This window comes from Pyxicephalus adspersus, chromosome 6 (genome assembly GCF_032062135.1).
Source record: "Pyxicephalus adspersus chromosome 6, UCB_Pads_2.0, whole genome shotgun sequence".
Lineage (NCBI taxonomy): Eukaryota > Metazoa > Chordata > Amphibia > Anura > Pyxicephalidae > Pyxicephalus > Pyxicephalus adspersus.
Genome location: NC_092863.1, coordinates 85088691 through 85107359, shown reverse-complemented (window position 1 = coordinate 85107359; position 18669 = coordinate 85088691). Strand labels below are relative to the sequence as shown.

At 37.3% G+C, this 18669-nt stretch overlaps 1 protein-coding gene, 2 non-coding genes and 1 pseudogene across 5 annotated transcripts in view; 1 reads left to right on the top strand and 3 right to left on the bottom strand.

Moving 5' to 3' along the window:
• Nucleotides 1-869: 869 nt before the first annotated feature.
• SLC38A9 (solute carrier family 38 member 9) overlaps nucleotides 870-18669 on the bottom strand; it is a 38607-nt gene continuing 20807 nt past the window's right edge. For all 3 annotated transcript variants that reach the window (XM_072416431.1, XM_072416432.1, XM_072416430.1), the window contains exons 3-15: nucleotides 13442-13574; nucleotides 12370-12488; nucleotides 11394-11457; nucleotides 9934-10027; nucleotides 7946-8116; nucleotides 7069-7128; nucleotides 5695-5889; nucleotides 4901-5008; nucleotides 4685-4791; nucleotides 3867-3980; nucleotides 2502-2650; nucleotides 2152-2241; nucleotides 870-1433 (exon numbers count right to left, since the gene is read on the bottom strand). In XM_072416431.1, the coding sequence (XP_072272532.1) occupies nucleotides 1268-1433; nucleotides 2152-2241; nucleotides 2502-2650; nucleotides 3867-3980; nucleotides 4685-4791; nucleotides 4901-5008; nucleotides 5695-5889; nucleotides 7069-7128; nucleotides 7946-8116; nucleotides 9934-10027; nucleotides 11394-11457; nucleotides 12370-12488; nucleotides 13442-13574 (1570 nt within the window). In that variant the 3' untranslated portion in view covers nucleotides 870-1267. The remainder of the gene's footprint in view (nucleotides 1434-2151; nucleotides 2242-2501; nucleotides 2651-3866; nucleotides 3981-4684; nucleotides 4792-4900; nucleotides 5009-5694; nucleotides 5890-7068; nucleotides 7129-7945; nucleotides 8117-9933; nucleotides 10028-11393; nucleotides 11458-12369; nucleotides 12489-13441; nucleotides 13575-18669) is intronic.
• On the bottom strand, nucleotides 14923-15086 carry LOC140334412 (U1 spliceosomal RNA). Its single transcript, XR_011921539.1, has one exon. It is a non-coding gene; the product is annotated as a U1 spliceosomal RNA (small nuclear RNA).
• On the bottom strand, nucleotides 16356-16519 carry LOC140334416 (U1 spliceosomal RNA). Its single transcript, XR_011921542.1, has one exon. It is a non-coding gene; the product is annotated as a U1 spliceosomal RNA (small nuclear RNA).
• Nucleotides 17981-18150, top strand: LOC140334426 (U2 spliceosomal RNA; annotated as a pseudogene).

Here is an 18669-nt window from a genome sequence, read left to right as displayed (position 1 = left end):
TATCTGGAAAAAATAAATCTCTTTCCCCTTATTCATAATAGGATAACTGTTTAAAGGAAGCTATAGCAGCACTTCTCCAAATAAGTAGTCCATACCGAAAGTGGAATAGTAGAAGTTGGTAATGGAAAGCCTGTAAATAACTGAATAGGCTCCCTTCATTTGTGAGATATGGCTAATCAACCTTTTTCTGAAGAACTTCATTGCACAAAAACTCCAAACAATTTTGGCAGCCCTTCCAAGTTCTATCTCTGTACTATGGAGCGGGTTCCCTTTAAATGTATGGAGGAAGTTTAATGCAGTCCAATATCACTGTTTAGGATTGCAAGCAACAATTACACAAAGTTATGAGCTCAGTGGTTTTCTGCTGCAAGGTCAGTAAGTATTTTTCAAAACATTGAGGAAATGTGCATATATTGCTGAGGTGCACCACTAAAGCCCAGACATACAATTTCAGCTTACTAGCCCAACCCAAATGGAACCATTATAAAATGTACATTTAAGTAGAATAAAAGACAAACTTTCTTGCCTTGAAATATATTGCAAACCAGATTACAATGGCCTGTCCACATCATGTTTAACAATCCCAAATTGCACAATGTTTTTTATGCCATCAGCAGGCTGTTCCTTCTTCCTCCTTCTTAGACCCAGCTTATCAATGATGTCCGTTAAAAATCTTCATGCATCTTGGAAATAGCAGCAGTTCAACTTTGCAGATAAAACCATTCAAGATTTCCAGGCATAAAGTCTTGCCGTCTTCTAGGATGTGCAACGTTTTATCTCAGAAGTTTGGGGACATAGGATGGCTGTATGAGGCTCCCTCCCTCCCCCCCCCCCCCCCCCCCCCCCCAAAAAAAAAAAAAAAAAAAAAACATTCACAAAAAAAATTACATAATTGATTAAAAGTCATGAGGTAAGAAAAAAGAAAAAAAGGGAATTGGTAAAAAAGAAAAAAAATAGTGGAATGTCCTCTTTCAAAAAGGCCTCTTCTTATTTTAATGTCCATTTTCTTTTTACTTGACCATCTCTACATAACTGGCATTTGACATGACATAAATAGAACAGTGACTCCTCCAGTCATCCAGTAACAATATGGAGAAATGGACTGTAATGTGTGACATTGATCACACATATTATACAGAGTATAGTGCAATCTCTTCCATACTGTTTTCTTGTGCTGGAAAAGGAAATGTCATGTAACTGCCATGTTCATCTTGCACAAAAGCCGTTGTAGAATGGCAGATGTGGGTACAGATGTATAATCTGTATTTTACATAAGAAACTGTGCAACAAGGTTCACAACACCTAGAACGATGATAGAGGTATGTATAACCGCTGAATACCAGGTAAGCTGCTGGTTCCGATAAAGAGCGATCATGTGGATCAGACAAGGGTAGACAAAGACAAATGCAAGGCCACAGGCAGCTCCGGAAAACCTGGGAAAATAAAATCAGATTATAACAATGTGACAAAATAACAGTAAAGCAGTACTTAATTCTATCAGCTTACTTCCTGGTAATAAATATCCACCATATAGAAATACAAAATATTGCCTGCAAAGTCATTTTGAGCTAAATAGGTTGAATTGTGTGACTTGGCCCCTTCAGTGCCATTGATGAATTAGTAAGGGAATTAGAATGAGTGGATACTGGGATAATTTCATTGTTAAACACAGAGAGAAGCATTCTTCTTGTAACCATCAGCTAGAGGAGACACGAAAAACAAGGCTCAATGGTTAAAGTAGACAGCAAAGAGAATTGCCACTAGCTGTTGGTTGTCAGGAGGAGCATTGTGTAATTTCACGTTGTGGCCTCGACAAAACAGAATACCAGTACTCGAGACTGTGGATTGGGAGACAAGCAGAAAAAATATTATTTTAAAAGACATCATTGGAGTAATTGGAAGAGTGTGTAACATTTAAACAGCTATGTATTTGTGTGTGTTTTTTTTAGGTTGCAGACTTTAGTTCAACCTTAATGTGTATTGAGGGGCACTGGTAGGCATTTCTGGCAATAAATTATCCCACATCAGCAACTGTCTGGGAAAATGAACTTTGACAACCAATTCCTCCCATCTTCCCTAAAAGGATCAGTTAGGGATTATTATAGGAGCTTTTATACAGCACATCTTATACATACAAATTAGGACTCCTACCTAATGATTCCTCCTATATTGGGGTAGAATTTTGCCATGACAACTCCAACAGCAACAACAGCCATGTTTAGTCCGATAACATGAAAAAAACTAAAAAACAATGTATACATTATAAAACACATATGTACAGACAGCTTTAAAAGGCACATTAACACATGCGTTAGGAATCCATTTACGTTCCATTACAAACGTGAAGAGCATGACAAAATAAAAGGGTAGATTACAGGCTAAATTGGCCTGGAGTGAATAGAAAAAACTTTGAAAATAGAGAAATCTAATTATCAGATAACAGTACAGACAGGGTTCTTGTAACTAAAACACAGCTTGGGTCACATTTGCACCTCACCTACCTTGGATAAGTGTTTCCAAAGATATGTCCCAACAGTTGCACTCTGACCAAATACCCCAATAGAGGGTACACTGTCATCATTTGAAAGAGTAGGAATATTCTTGCGATGAATGCCATGATGTCGTCGCTGGGAAAATTATCAAGAAAGTTCTATAGAGAAAAAGATAATGCATTCAAGATATGGATTACATTATAGGCGTTAGTGGTGCAAAATGAATAATATTTGCTTAAATAATATTGCTTTTCATTTAGCCTTTTTACATTGGGGAAGGGTATGGACCCTTGTTGAGTTTTAATTGATCTCTGTGTCATAGTTGCACAGATTTCTTATTAATTTTTGAAGTTCTTGTTCCAGTTTCCCCAAAGAAAATTTTTCTAGTGGCAACAGCAGCAATAAAAATCTGATCAGGCTTCCAACCCTAAAATAGTGCTTTGATTACCTTGTGTGCTGCTGTTGGAATGATCCTGGTCACGTTCTATTCACTAATCATACCATACAACAGAGACAGACAACAGTAAGATAGGTCTACTGCCTTGCTATTCCCATTACCTGAGTCTTTATACACATATCTGAAATCTTTACTAGCAGTAATTAAATAAACTGCAAGATCGCAAAGGAACATTATGTAACTGCAAGTTACTGCAGTTACATCATGTTTGTATGTAACTGCAGTATGTTTTATTAGACTTTGCCTGTATTATTAACCGTTACATTTATGTTGTTTACTCTGTTATACGCATCCATGTTGGTTCTATCATTTGTACAGAGCCACAGAATATGGCATTGTATATTAATCATTTAATTAATTTAACCTATATGCTGTTTTGTTTCTGTTTCATATGGCCAACAAACAGCATTCCTAGCTTTCATATCTTATACAGAGCAGGGTAATTAATGAAAGTTGTTCAGCTGGGTCTGTGCTTCAGAGCCTACAGAACCCATCTATGCATCTCTGCAATAAGTATGTCCATGTATTATCTACATAAAAAAGGGTATGGGATTTTCATTGTTGCATTTGGTTGGCTTGATTCTATCATCACCAATATCCAGTCTGGTTACAGTTTGCTAAATGGTTTCCTAATTCAAAAACACTTAAAATGTACTACAGCTTTCACAGCATTGTGGGAGAATATTGACCCATTCTGAGGTCTTTATGTTGGTTGAAATTTTAAAAGGACAAACTGCAATTCCTGCTAAATTGCACTATAAAAACAAATCATATAAGGACAAATGTTCTCATCATTCATTCACCCAAATTAAAATCTTCTCTCAAACTTCCTCTAACTCTACAATGCCAGTCAGCATTTTCTGTAGCAAGACAAAGCCAGTTCTTACTTTTCAATGAACAGATATTTGTTCACTTACTTCTTGAATGCATTCTTTTGCCAGCGGAGGGGAAGGGAACAGGCCAAATATCATGACACCTACATACATATATGTTATTCCTACCAGAAGATAGGCAACTGAAAGGTCTCTGACCTGTGAAAATAAAATAAAAGGTCATAATTCCATTGTTTACGATTACTCACAATATAAACTGCAGATTCTTCACCTCCTTCACTTAAGAATTCTTCAAACTCCTCTCCCCAATCCTTACATGAAGCTAGACCAATGATCTTTGGATAGGTGAAGGTGACTATCCAAAGAAGCCATATTACCCCTCCCTACTTAAAATTTAACTAATTTTTGATCTTTAATGAATGCAACCCATCTGGCCCATCCTCACTTATTTTTATAGGGAACTGTACTCATAGTGGCTAAAGTAAGCCTAGGGAGAATCTTCTGTGAAACAAGTCTGTACAGTGATTATTACTGGACAGAAGATGAAGGTGAGGAAAAGATCAGATGGGCTAGAAAACCAGTCAGGGCTGTTTCAAGTCAGAATTTAAATTTTTTTCAAGGATCTAGGTCAGAAGTCATATGAAATCTGACATGTCAAATAAAAAAGCCATACATGTATGAGCACAGAAAGGTGTTTTAGCAAATCTTAGGTGACATTAGAAAACTTTGCCAAAAGTGGATGTGCCAAGCCTAGGACCCTTTGCCAAAAGTGGATGTGCCAAGCTTATATGGAGTAGGTAAAGCTAAAAAGAAGTTACAAACATCAAACCAGTGATAAATAGTGCTCTGGTTTTGGTGATTGACATCTTATTTTTTACACTATTTTAGGTGTGGGAACTTACATTATTTTCAGGCTTCCTGTTGTTCTTTAGCAGCGTGATGATACAGTTATGAATGAAGAAGGCAAGTGTGAGGATTCCAGTTAATTGAGGAAAAGATAACCTAAATTCTAAAGAAAAGGAAAAACAACAGTTAAAAGCTTCATGCACAAACAGAAATATTAAAAAAACTTTTACACACTTTTATTATCATCATAATACATTTATTTTTTTTCTTACCAGGTACAAAATATTTTTGTAGCTCATCCCATTGAAAGTGAAAGTGAAATCCAATACGAGTAGCTTTATAAGTAACCAGTGATACCAGATATAGTACAGACGCAGTTCCTATAACAAAAATAACTCAATTATATCATCTTTTTCAACACACACAAACATACTGCTTATCATAGTATTTCTTTATTACTGTACAAAGCATCTAAAGCCACCACATTAATGCAAGTTAACTTACACTCCACTATCCAAAAATATACCAGAATCTTAACAGGTTTAGACTATTCTTATCTCTTTTCTTAGATGGTTTAGGCAAGTACAACTAGACTGCAATATATATGGCCAGCTTTATATGTCTCAAAAGTTATAGCAGTGTGATTTCACATTTTTAGTGTCTCACAAGTCCTCATACAGTCTCATCTGTCATATTTAGTGAACATGACAAAACTATATACAGTAGACTTCTGTGCAGTATATTAAACAACAACATGCAATGGAAAAGTCTAATATAGCAGGTATGTTGCTCAGAAGATTTTATGCTTATCAACAAAATTTGATATTATGGACGACTTCCCATCACACCAATCTGTGATCAACTTGGTCAAAATCTAAGTCCGTGGTAGGAGTTATACTACAGGGAAGTATAAAGGGGAGGGAGGAGTATTTGTACAAGGAATTTTTGTGGCGTTAACAGCAGTTGGAGAAAAAAGAGAGAAAGAATATGAAAGATAGGGAAGAAGAATCCAAAAATTGGAAAGTAATGGAGGAAAAGATGGTATAAACTTTGCAAATATATATACCTAGGACATTGAATTTGGCAAAAAAGGATGGCGAGCGGAAGTTGAGAAGGGGCAGAAGTATGACGATCAGATACAGTGGGACAGTATTTGTTTTATTCCACCACGTCTGAAATAGAGCAAATCCTGTAGCATTTCCAAAAACTAAATCCACAGTTTCATTTGATGGTGTAGAGTCTCTATTATCTGGGCAAATGACTGTATAGAAATGAAAAACAAGAATCAGCACAATATACACTGAAAAAAATAAATATATAAGAATCAATATTTTCCCTCATATAACCCTAATATAAGCATATAAACAATAGGCAATAGGCTATACAAATGCTAGCCATCAGTTCTTTTTTAATGTTAAAAACTGAGAATCATGGTACTAAGAAACAGAAATCATGGTTGATATAGCTAGTGTGGACAGGGTGTCTAACAAACCTAAGAGGATAGAAAATACAGCTCCCCCTCGTGTTTATGTATTTACATAAACACAAGGGGGTGCTGAGAAGTTCTTGGCTTTGTCCCCCTTCCAGATGAAATGGAAAAATGGGTATGGGGGCATATGAAAGCCTAATATCTTAGTATGTAACTGTGCAAATATCAGGTCTTTGCGATTCTTAAAAGTGTTTTTTCTTTTAGTGAGAAGCTGCAATGGCAGAGGCACAAGCAAGTTTCACGGCGTTGGGAGTTACGGGCCGTCATTAAGTTTTTTGTTTCTCCAGGAAAAGGAAGGACACTTCTCCCCTAGTGTTTGTGACATCTCAGTGTGAATGTCCTTTGCTGACTTTCCCTGGAGAAACAAAAACTTGAGCTTTGGACACAGGGCCCATTAAAAAAAAAATAGTCTACATTTATACTTCATAACGATATATGTGTATACATTCTTATTGAATATCTTAAAGTAAGTATGGAAAAAAAACACTCCACCCAAAAAGTGGGGTATTTTGATATACCTTGAGTCAGCCCCAGATTCTTACAAGCCTTGGATGCCTGAAACAAGGAGATCTTCAAGCTATAGTTTGGGGTTATATGCATGCCTATTCATGGGGGTTTTGTGTGTCCATTCCCACCTTTGCATTCTATACCTCCAGCTGGTATATTCACTACGCTAAAAAATATGAATAGGAACCCCTCATATATGCAGACCCAGTAAAAGGCAGATATGTCCCTAATATAGTCAAGAGATATAAGAAATAATCAGGTGCTTTTCTCCAGCCTCTATTCAATAAAGAAATGCAAGGTCTGTGGAGGGGCCTTTAAAATAATTAACTGTATTCAACATTTGGTTTTATTCAGTTGATATGCAGCTTATATGTATGGTAATTTAGCCTGTACAGATTTGGTATACAAATATAAGTAGTGGAAATCATGTCCGTTTGATCCTACCTTTATCACTACCATTTGTACATAATCCCATCTCGGTAACATTGACGTCATTCACGTAATCTGAAACAGACAATCATTTCAAAACCTTAAAAAAAACAGAAAATCCTGCTACAGGACTAATGACATATTCACAAATAGCCATTTATCCGGACTACATTTACATATTCCATGGGTGGTTTACAATACCCACTTTAACAACTCTTTCAATGAATGTTACAGCAAATATTTGAGTTGCTTGACTGCATTCGTTTATAGAAGAAACATTGAAAATTATGTTTAAAACTGAAAAATGTCTATTTGATAAAAAAAACCTCTGCCTAGTTCAGAGCAATGAATAATACTGTGGCTTTGACATTTTTTAAAGTGTATAACAAAATAGAGATGAAAATGTAATTAGCTGTCAAGACAACACTTTCTGACTTTTCATTTCAGTACTGAGCTTTATATGGATCCCAGTTTGAGTCCCAACAGCACAGCTCTCTTCAAATCCTATTTGTGGGGGAATCTCTTGAGTTCGACTCCTTTTATCCTACAAATGATCTCTATGGTTATGTATAATTGCTCTAAATACCTTACAATAAAAAATGAAATATATTATTGGTAAAACAGAATTAGAAATAAGTATATTTCTGCAGATTTTTAATTGAATAAATATTTTCATATAATATTATTTAGCACATGAACTGTGCACACTGAACACATCATATGTAGGCCAGGTTTAATGCAAAATTATTTATAAAAGGAGCAGTTGAGTTGTTCCTGTATTTTGAAGTTTTTTGAATGATGTGAAGAACTCTTGCCTATGTCAGCTAAAACATTGAGAATTTGTGATATTAATATAACCTAAAGAGAACAAATTTATAAAATTATTACTTACTAAAAATAAATTTCCCAGTATTAAACAAAAAGTTGGACATCAGCACCCAATAGACAATCATTGCTCCAACAAGAGACACCAAAGAAAACAGGAGGCTAGACCACCGTCCAAATGAGCCAAAATAGTACTGGCAAACATCCGGAAACTCCCAGCTTGAGGTGTCCGTAGAGGCTGCAGAAAGAAAGAAAAACAGAAAATCATTTCAGTTTCCTATGAAAATGTGATGAATTCAAGCATTTCTAACTAATGCTCGATGAGTAATCAATACCAAACTTGGATTGGCTGTAACAGCTTTTAAAACAGGCTGGAAAATCCTTAACAAATATCACAAAACTGTTATCCATGACTAAAAGAGATGAGCTTTATTCTGGAACAGAAAGTGTCCCAACACTGGTAAAAGGTCAGCAATATCTGGTGCTCATCATGAAGAGGGCTGAGCCTCATACAAACGTGTGTTCTACATTTTATGGATACACAAATTTACAAACTGGTTGAACTTATGTGAAAATCAGAACTCAAAATTAAAATATACCTAACAGTCCAAATAAAAAGATAAAATAAAACAAGTGTTAGCTGCTTAAGTCTAGAAATGTCAGCAACATTGACATTGACATTTGTCATCTGACATTAGATAACATTGTATGTTGCTGTAACTTCCTTCCCATCTTGCTTCTTCCTTTCACACATTCCTCCTGTACATGTATTGCAAGAGACGTGAAATAATTATATATTTTATGTGTTAATGATTACAGAGCAGCAATAATTTGAGTAGTTTACCTCAGCTTTATAGGTAAACTGTTGTTCAATTGGAAGTAATAAACTTCACAAAAAGCACTTAAAAAAAAAAACTTCAAAATGTGAAGAGCACTAATGTATTAACTTTTCAAAGAGAGGATGTGTACAAAAACCTTGCATCAATGTTTGAAGTAATTTGACCACAACTTCATTAGGGTATACTGCAACGATTGAGGTGATTTTATAAAAAAAAAACTTAATGCAGAAATCTTACCCCCCTCCTTCCTCTGTCTTGTCTACTACCTGTGGATATTGGTTATAATTTGGCTCATCCTGCCTGTTCAATTTGAGCTGCCATAGTGCTGTGTTGGACTCCTTAGGTTATGAAAGCTGTAAAGGTGTTTCTGCCCATGGCCCATTTTTAATAATGTTTGACTACTGTCATTAATGTTTTTTTTTTTTTTGTTGTAAATGTCCTGACATGTGTCCTTTCCTTTGGATTGTTGTGTAAAATGTTTGACTATTTTATTGGAAAAATGTATTCAAACACAAAAATCTAATGCAGAAATCACCAATGCAACAAAAGCTGACATGACCATCAGCCACATTTATCATATAGGAGGAAGGAGCCTACCAAAGATATTATTGAACTAATACATAAGGTCCAAAAACACATGAAGGTTTTTTTGTACACATCCTGTCTTTGAAAAGTTAACACAAAGTTAAGGCTCTTCACATTTTGAGTGTTATATGCAAGGAAACGAAAGAACAAAAAAAAAACAAAACAAAACTATAGGAATAAGCATTATTACATGATGGATGTGCAATAATATTTTCTAACCAAACAAAAATCTTCTTTATTGCAAAGAATGGAAGTTACTAGCTTGAAGTGGAACAAAAGTGTGATAACCCAATAAAGTTTTTCTTTATTGTAGAATGAGGAGTTACAGTAGCATACATGTAAGGCTACCTAGCCAAATACAAGTAAAGAATCGGCTAACAATTCAAAGCTACAGAACAAGCTTCCTAAAATTGACATACCCAAAGCCAATATTGCTGTGTATGTGTGTACAGGAAAAAAAGTTTGAAAAGTTTTGAAAAGAGGAATATGGATCTCCCACTCTAGTCTGGTGGATGGGCAGAAATAGACCAGTAACCTAAAACTTGGTATTGCGTGCATAATACAAAAAAACATAAAAGTTATTACATAAATTTTAAAGGAAAGGAAAGCCGTTCAAAAACATAAAACTCACTTATTGTCCCTCGTGATTTCAAAACTCTGTAGCAGCAGTAAAGTGTTAAAAGGCCCATCAAGAAAATGATAGTAACTCCTGTAGAGAATCCAGCCTAAAATATAAGGAATACATTTTTTTTTTCATTTTTACATATAAAATTTTACAAGTTCATTTAGATACTTCCAATAACTATGTAGTGTAAGTGTCTCCCTGAGATGATACAAATGTATAACAGTACATAGTTTTGGTAAATCTAAAGTTCATTGTGCAAAGATTGTGTGGTCACATTGCAACCTGTAAGGTGATCCTAAAATGAGATATTGGCCATGCAGGCAATAAGCACCTAATTTGTAGTAATTTCAGACTTAAATTGTAAGTAGTAGTAAAAATTCAACAGCAGGAAGCAGGGCTTGTAACAAGCAAGTATGGCTGCCTCTATGTGCATATACAATAACCAAAGTGGTTTAAAGCATTAGCTTCCTTGAATATCCAGTTTAAATCAAGGTATGAACTAATTACCGTATTTATTCGAGTATAACGCGCACCCCTAATTTTCGATTAAAAATCGGTATAAAATTTTGTTTCACACCAAGCATTGTAATTGACAAAAAAACGTTGTTGAACACGTGCGGCCATGATAAAAATCAATTAAAATATGAAGAACACTGAATTACGGTATGCAAAACACTGAATTGTACAAAAGCAATGCTTACCGTAACCTGTGGGCGAAGCGAGGAATGAAGCAGTGACCATACAGCAGATAAAAAGACTTCTCACCCCCAGTTCGGGCCGCCCACTGTACACGACGAGGGGACGTTTTTTTTTTTCTTGCTCTTCTTTTTTCCGGAAAAGGCGCAGTGCGAACTCACAATTCGCTTGCACCCTCATTGAACTGGCCGCCACTGCCACCCCACCCCAGCCCTCGTTTATAACCCAAACTTTTATTTCTTTTTTTGGTAGAAAAATTTGCGCGTTATACTCGAATAAATACGGTAATAAAAAGTTTGGTTATATTTGCCTAATAGAGATCTGACTGTACTTTTAGGAGACATCTTAGGCTATGTACACACGTCAGATAACAGTGACATAAAAAAAAATCTGAATTGTGTACAGCAGTATCCCAACATCATCCATCATATAGCCATGGTGGATTAATGTACAAGCGATTGGGAATGACCGGTGTCCATTGCTTGTCCTTTCCCCTCCCCTCTTCATGGAACTGAATGATGGCGTGTGTATAGTGCTCATTCATTCATATGTCACTTGGAATGATAATGTGGATTCTAAAGCATCGATTCTCTGTCTTCCACTGGACTACTGTACAGGGCTTAAGTATGAGGGGATATTTCAAGGCAAGATTTAAAGACTGATAATGAATAAGAATCTGGCAAAGGGGCTTCTAACACAAAGCTTTCAGTTTACAATCTAAAGAGGGAAGGTGTTCCTTGAAAACATGGGTGTATTTCCTTTAAACATACCTGTTTTATGCCCCAGGGAATACTGAGTATTGATGTTCCCATCATGGTATTCCAGATCATAAATCTGCAAAAGAAGTATTGTTCAGTGGTACAAATAGAAACATCATATGCTGAATATTTATACATGTCTAGAATATAAAGGCTGATAATAAATAACTCTCCTAGGAACCCTTATACTTCCTATTGTAGTAAGGCTATATACACATATTATTATTATAATTATTAAATGGGAATTATATAGAGTCAACATAATACGCAGCACTGTCACATGATATGATTCTCACCCGATAGATCGGGCTCGCCTCAGGTGAGAATCGGACATGTACAGCAGTTGCTGTGAAGAAGAGCACAGTGGGGTGTCGCTTGCTTATTATTATTACTAACTAGTATTTATATAGCGCTGACACATTACACCAGTGGTCGCAAACTTTTTAGGTTCTGCGGACCACTAAAATCACCAGCTCCTGACTACGCAATCTGGTTGGTGACCCCTGCATTACACAACGCTTCACAAAGTCTATAGTCTTGTCACTAGCTGTCCCCCAACCTAATGTCATTAACACAGGTCCATTTGGGAGGAAGCCATGTAACCGAACCACATGTTTTTGGAATGTGGGAGAAAACCAGAGTACCCAGGGGAAACCTACACAAACACGGAGAGAACATTTAAACTTCATGCAAATAGTGCCCTGGCCGAGATTTGAACCTGAGACCTTGGGCTGGCAGAGTGCTAACCTCTCAGCCAACGTGCCCACAGCCATACTATTTTGAAATCTGCATAGAACCACATTGGGTCTGCGTTGGGCTGCCCATCGGTGTATTTGTGCCCTTTTAGGGCCCAATCAAAGAACTGATGCATGAGGGCACAAACTGGATCATGGAAAGCTATTACCAGTCAGCACTGTGGAATGCGAAGGAGGGTTTTTTTTTTATAAATACTATAATAATTTTTTAAATGCCAGGTTTACAAACATACATTGTGACAATACTGGAATTCTTTTCTGAGCCGTCTCCATCGTCAATTTTAAGTGCGCATCCAAGAGGACTGTAAACATAGATCTCTTCAGGTGCAGGAATGACATGATCAGGAGCAATCTGAAAACCAAAATAATAAAAAAAATCACAATATGCAGTGTTATATAAAAATCAATAAGTCATAAGTAAGTTTTGTGTATTTTTTCTGGTTCACATTTTTGCTTAGAAGCTGATCTATGGACAGATTTTACAACTGTAACAGTATTTTATGAACACCACTGCACAAAAGTTGGAGGATCTCATAAAAGGCTCATGAAAAATGCAGTTCAAAACAAAAATACCTTTTCACCTGTTTACATGAGAAAGATTCAGCAAGTGATATGTACAAAGCAATGCATATTGGAGTGATGCTATAACAAAGATTAAACTACAGAACAACCATTAAGAGCAACAATATTTTACTGGTACAGAAAAAAACATCCATTTTATACTTATACTCAGGTATTAAAATGTGATAAAGATTTACAAAGGATAATTTTTTTTCTAAAGACAGCATAGCTGAAGTCTTTGGGGAGCTATTGAGCTATTAAAATGACTGGCTTTTTACAACAGGTCAGAGGAATCTGAAAAAGTAAGTGGAAAAGGCCTAAAACTAAAAATAAACCATGAAGGTGCATGCTATACCTCTCTACTTAGCAGTATAGAAGATTGTAGAAAGTAAGTAGGCTAGAAGATAAACAGCAAAAAATATTAAATGTGCAATATTTACCTGACATAAAAGAAAAGAGAAATTGTTACCAAACCCTTTAAAAATTCCCCTATTATATATATATTTCTTATACGGAAGAAACAGTAATATGAAAATCAATCCTCTCCATGATAACTGTATCACTCAGACCATTTTGATTAGAATAAAACCAATTTCTAACCAATACTGACAACAACAGTGTGCAATTGCACACCAAGAACTGAGCAAAACTGGCATTGGCAGGGCAAGTGGACAAAGACAACATAATAAAATAGTAGCATGAAACATTTAAAGAAAAAAAAATCAAGCAAGTATAACAACTTACCAAGGTGTGTTCTGATGGAGCACCCAGCCTTCCATAGTAATAAATACGTTTGTTCATTGCGGAAGCATGGGATGTAACTCTTGGAGGGTCATTATTGATGCTGGTAATATAGGAACGGTCAATAAAAAAAGGCCTAAAATAAAAATAAAATAAAATAAAAAAATAAAATTAAATTAAATTTCATATGCTCTAACAAAAGCAAATAGAAAGTTGAATAGTACAAAAGATACAATGGACACTTTGGAAATAGCTGTGCAGGTACAATAGAAGCGGGATCTGCATTTGCAACCAAGTGAATTTATGGCTTGAGAAGATGGTTGAGTAAATTTTTAATGAGACAGAAGTAAAGCCATCAGCTATCCTGAAAAAGTAGCAGTGCAGAGGAAATTACTCTTTACAGACTAAACTCTCCTGGCACACAATCGCTCAAATAATGGGACTGGAAAAGCGATAACATTATGAAAGGACCTAGCTATATGAGCTGTACACTGCAGCCAAGACCAGGAACACAGTAGACAAACACAACCAGTAACCACATTGAGATTTTTTTTTTTTTTTTTTTTACTAATTACTAATGATTAATATACTGCTTTATGATTAATAATGATTTTTACTATGGTCTCCTCAGAGTTTAAACCAAAAGAAAACTAAACCAAACAATAAAAGAAACATAAAAAGCAACAACATATTCAGAATGTAACAGCATATTAAAATAAAAAAACCTTGATCGGATGGAAATTGTGAAACAAGACATATTTAGGCTTCTTACAAAAAAACTTCTGCACAAAAAAAAGGGTAAGAGCAAAAAATCTTGGGATGCTTTGAAAAAGCTGAACATCTCAGGTTTTTAGAAATGTGTCCCCAATCAGATCTCCCGTGGTTAATACCAGTACAACAATAATCTTCTTTACTTTGCACAGCAGAAGTTCACCTGTCCTAAACCCAAGAAAGACGCCCCCAAAAGAGAGCTTGGCAAACTTTCCTTTCTGAAATATTTTGTACAGGAAATGCACAAGCATCTGAGAAATGCAGGGGAAAAAACTTGATCTGACTAAAATTGCAGAAAGTCAAAACAACACTGTGCTCCTTGCAAAAAAAAATATTATTCAGGTCAGAAGAGGGCATAAAAACCCGGGAAAATTTCAAGAATTAGACATCAGAACAGAATTTAGAGTATTTTGTCCCCACCAAGATCTACCCAAAGACTTCAATCACAACTTCCAAAAACATGTGGAAAGGATAACTAGCATAAACCAGATAAGAGGATTCTGCTCCTCCATTCAAAGCAAAAAGTCCTAGTTTCTGAACATAACACACCTCCTTTGCTTTCCTATAAACGGCTGGGAGAAACCGGGACCAATCATCCATACCCTCCCAATGCAGCAAGATAATAAAATAAAAATCAGAAAGAGATCGGAATTCAGATGATTAGGAACGACTTTAATATCGATAATGTTAGATCTATCTTTTACAAGAATGATCAGGGGAGAGCGCGAACGCAGTCCCCCACTACCACAAATTATGCAGTCGAGTTTCCCGCATTTGGGGAAATCGCAGGGGTCAGCACACCCGGAGTGCAATGGATGAGCCTCACCCTGGGAGAACCGCCTTCATGATCATGGTATCTCCCCTGCCAGGTAAGTATGAGTTGGAACTGGATACATAGTGATCCCTGGTCTGGGCACACCTCCCCTAACTTATAGAGGGTTTAAATTAGTCACAACAAGGTCTTTATGTCTGTATGTAAGCCACATTTTTGTATATTTAAAAGTGCAGCTGAACTACCCCTAATCGAAATAAAATTTAAAAGAATAATATTTTCAAAGAAAAATCACAAAAGAAACAGTTCCAGCATGCAGTGCGGAGTAATGTTTATTTGCATATTGTGACGTCAGCCAAGCAGACATCCCTCTGCTTCTCAGCACTCAGAAGCCATTGCCTGCCAAAGCACAGATAGCGGGCTGCTATTTCACCTTCTGCAGCAAAAATCCCAATGCCTAAATACAACATGGACCCCCTAACTCCCTTTAAAGCCTTCGAGATAAGGCCAGGCAAACCTACGTCTCTGACATGCTTTGTACTGGAAAGAAGCAAATCTCACCAATAGCAGAGGATAACAAAAAACATGATCCTAATGACATTGCAAAGAAGTAGTTACAGCTTTACAATATATTTGAAATGTGTGTGATATACAAACATTAAAAATGGCTGGATCAAAGAGTTTTAAATTAAACCTTGCACAACAATGTTCTGCAAGCCCCGGATCCATTTCCTGATAAAACTCCATGCAAAATGTAATATACAAAATTAAAAAAAAAATGTCCGAATCAAAGAGGACACAAAGACCCGGGAATAAATTGAAACGCTAGGATAACACAAATTGGTTCACAAAAATTTGTCCCCAATAAAATGTACCATGTATATAAGGATCCTGAGATTTATGTGGGAGATTTATTTAGCCAGAGTGGGTAGGAAGAGAGTTTTCATTTTGGTATAATTCTTCCTGGCAAGAGCCAAAAACGAAAAATCTGCTCCAACATTCACAGCAAAAAGTCCTACTGCCCGAACCCAAGATGGAGACCCCGTTTTGCTTCCTGAAAACCACCAAGAGAAACCGGGACCAATCGCCCCTGCTGACCGGCAATGACCTGCAACAGAAATATGGAAACAAAAAATCTGAATCATAATGGAATTGTGAAACTAGATTAAGGGTTGGAAATCCTTCTAAAACCGAAGACCAAACTCGCTCCCCTTAAAACGTGCAGTAAGCCGTGACTTTCTGTCCCTGCTGCTGACAATGCCCTGCAATCCAATGAAAAATTTAAAGCTGAACCAAATGGAATTGTGAAAATTAAATAAAGTATGGAGCGCTTAAATAATGAGATTATTAAAACTATCTTTAACCAAGAATGATCAGGGGAGAGCGCGAACGCAGTCCCCCACTACCACAAATTATGCAGTCGAGTTTCCCGCATTTGGGGAAATAGCAGGGGTCAACACACCCGGAGTGCAATGGATGAGCCTCACCCTGGGAGAACCACCTTTGTGATCATGGTATCTCCCCTGCCAGGTAAGTATGAGTTGGAACTGGATACATAGTGATCCCTGGTCTGGGCACACCTCCCCTAACTTATAGGGGTTTTAAACTAGTCACAAGGTCTTTATGTCTGTATGTAAGCCACAATTTAGTAAATTTAAAGGTGTAGCTCAACTATTCCTTGTCGAAAATAAAAATACAAAAAAAAAAAATTTTAAAGAATAATCACAAAAGAAACAATTCCAGCATGCAGTGCGTAGGAACGTTTATTTGCATATTGTGACGTCAGCCAAGCAGACGAGCCCCTGCCTCTCAGCACTCAGGACCTCTGCATATAAATGCTTTTCAGATACAGCACAGTCCCATTGTTTCATCAAAGCCTCCCGAGCCATTGCCAGCGAAAGGACAGAGAGCGGGCTGCTATTTCACCTTCTGCAGCAAAAATCGTACTGCCTAAATACAACATGGACCCCCCTTGTTTCCTCGAAAGCTACCAGGAGGGGTCCAGGCAAAGCCAACCCTCCCACACGCTTTGCACTGGTAATAAGCAAGCTTCGCCAAAAACAGAAAATAAAAAAAACCTTGAAGTAAATGAAATTCCAAAAAGTAGATACAGCTTTAACCGTATGTCATAATGACTTGAAATTTTCAGGGTGTACAAGGAACTCTCATAGCTAATAGTAACCACAATTTCAGCCTTTAAAAATTTCAAGATATGGGGCGGCCTGGGGCAACTTACATAGCAAAGGAGTATTGGGATGGGGCCCCTAAATTATTACCTACATGTCACAAATCTATAACTGTCATACTATGCTACTGTCTGCTTCTCTTCTTTGAATCTCAATTTTCCCAGAATGGTGGGGTGTCCAAAACCAAAAATCTGGGTGCAGTGAAGAGACACCTTCGGCTACCCCCTTTAAAATTTCATTACTTTGGCAAATGCACTGCACTCTTACACATTACTGGCACATTCTAACACTTGAACACCATTTTCTCTGGAATGGGAAGGTGTAGGAAACTGAAAATGTGTGGGGAACAACTGTGGCCAACACTCCCTGAAATTTCATCACTATTGCATCATTAAAACATAAAAAAACTTTGCCCAACAAAACAAAATTGGGGCTCAGGTACTGGTGGGGTACAGAGTCATGTGTAAAAGGGCAGCATGTTTTGATGGGCAGAGTTTATGTTCTAATGATTCTATGCTAATTAAATTTTTTGGGAGGATATACATGTGTCCCCACTTGCACCTACATTTTCAATTTTCTTGCACCTCCCCATCCCAGATTAATTGGGGTTCAAAGAACAGAAGCAGAAAGTGTAGCACAGTATTACAAATATAGTTTGGTGTATGATAGGTAAAAAATGTAGGGGCCCCACCCCAATGCTCTTTGCTTTGTAAGTGGTCCCTAGGAGTCCTTAAGTTGCTTTTGTAATTTTGGGCTCCTGGGTGCAAGTTCTTATAAGTTTTTAAACTCATGATCCCCATGGCTTGAAATTCTATCACTTCTCGGCCTTTTGGCAAAGATCAAGTGTAGTATCTGCCTTTGGCCTTAGGGGTGTCAAAGCTTTTTAAGGTGAAATGGTGGAGAAACACTTGCATCTAATCCAAGCCATTATTAGGTCCTGGTGAGGTACCCACTGCTTGGCCTGGTAGGATCGTCAATTAAATTTGGCTTTACCTACTTGTTGCTATTGGGGTAGAGGCTTAGCCCTTGCCAGGAACGAGACTGCAATCACCAATTTCCCCCACCTTGTGTCACTACCCCAGTAGTGGACACTGAACTGCCTTTTCAAAGGCAAAAGAGCTGAAGAAGCGGATTATCGACCAGGAAGACACAGAGGAAGCTGAAGCCAAAAGCAGAAGCCCAAGCCCGCAGTGCCTGAGCACGACTGCTACCGCTAAGACCGCTAAGATGGCTCCAAAGAAGTCGACCGAAAAGAAGAACCACATTGCCCAAGCCAGCAATGTGAAAAACGACGACGCATGACCATCCACCTCCGCCCAAGCAAGACCAGCCCCAGCTGCATCTGAACAAGCAGAGGCCAGCAGAAGACCCAGACAGACAACGGTGTTCCAACCCTGGAAGCCAGGATGAAGCAGAAGGTCGTCCTCAAGCTGAAGGAGGTGAACGGGAGAATCCCAGACATGACAACAGAAGATGGTTCTGGACCAAGGCTGCACCAAGGC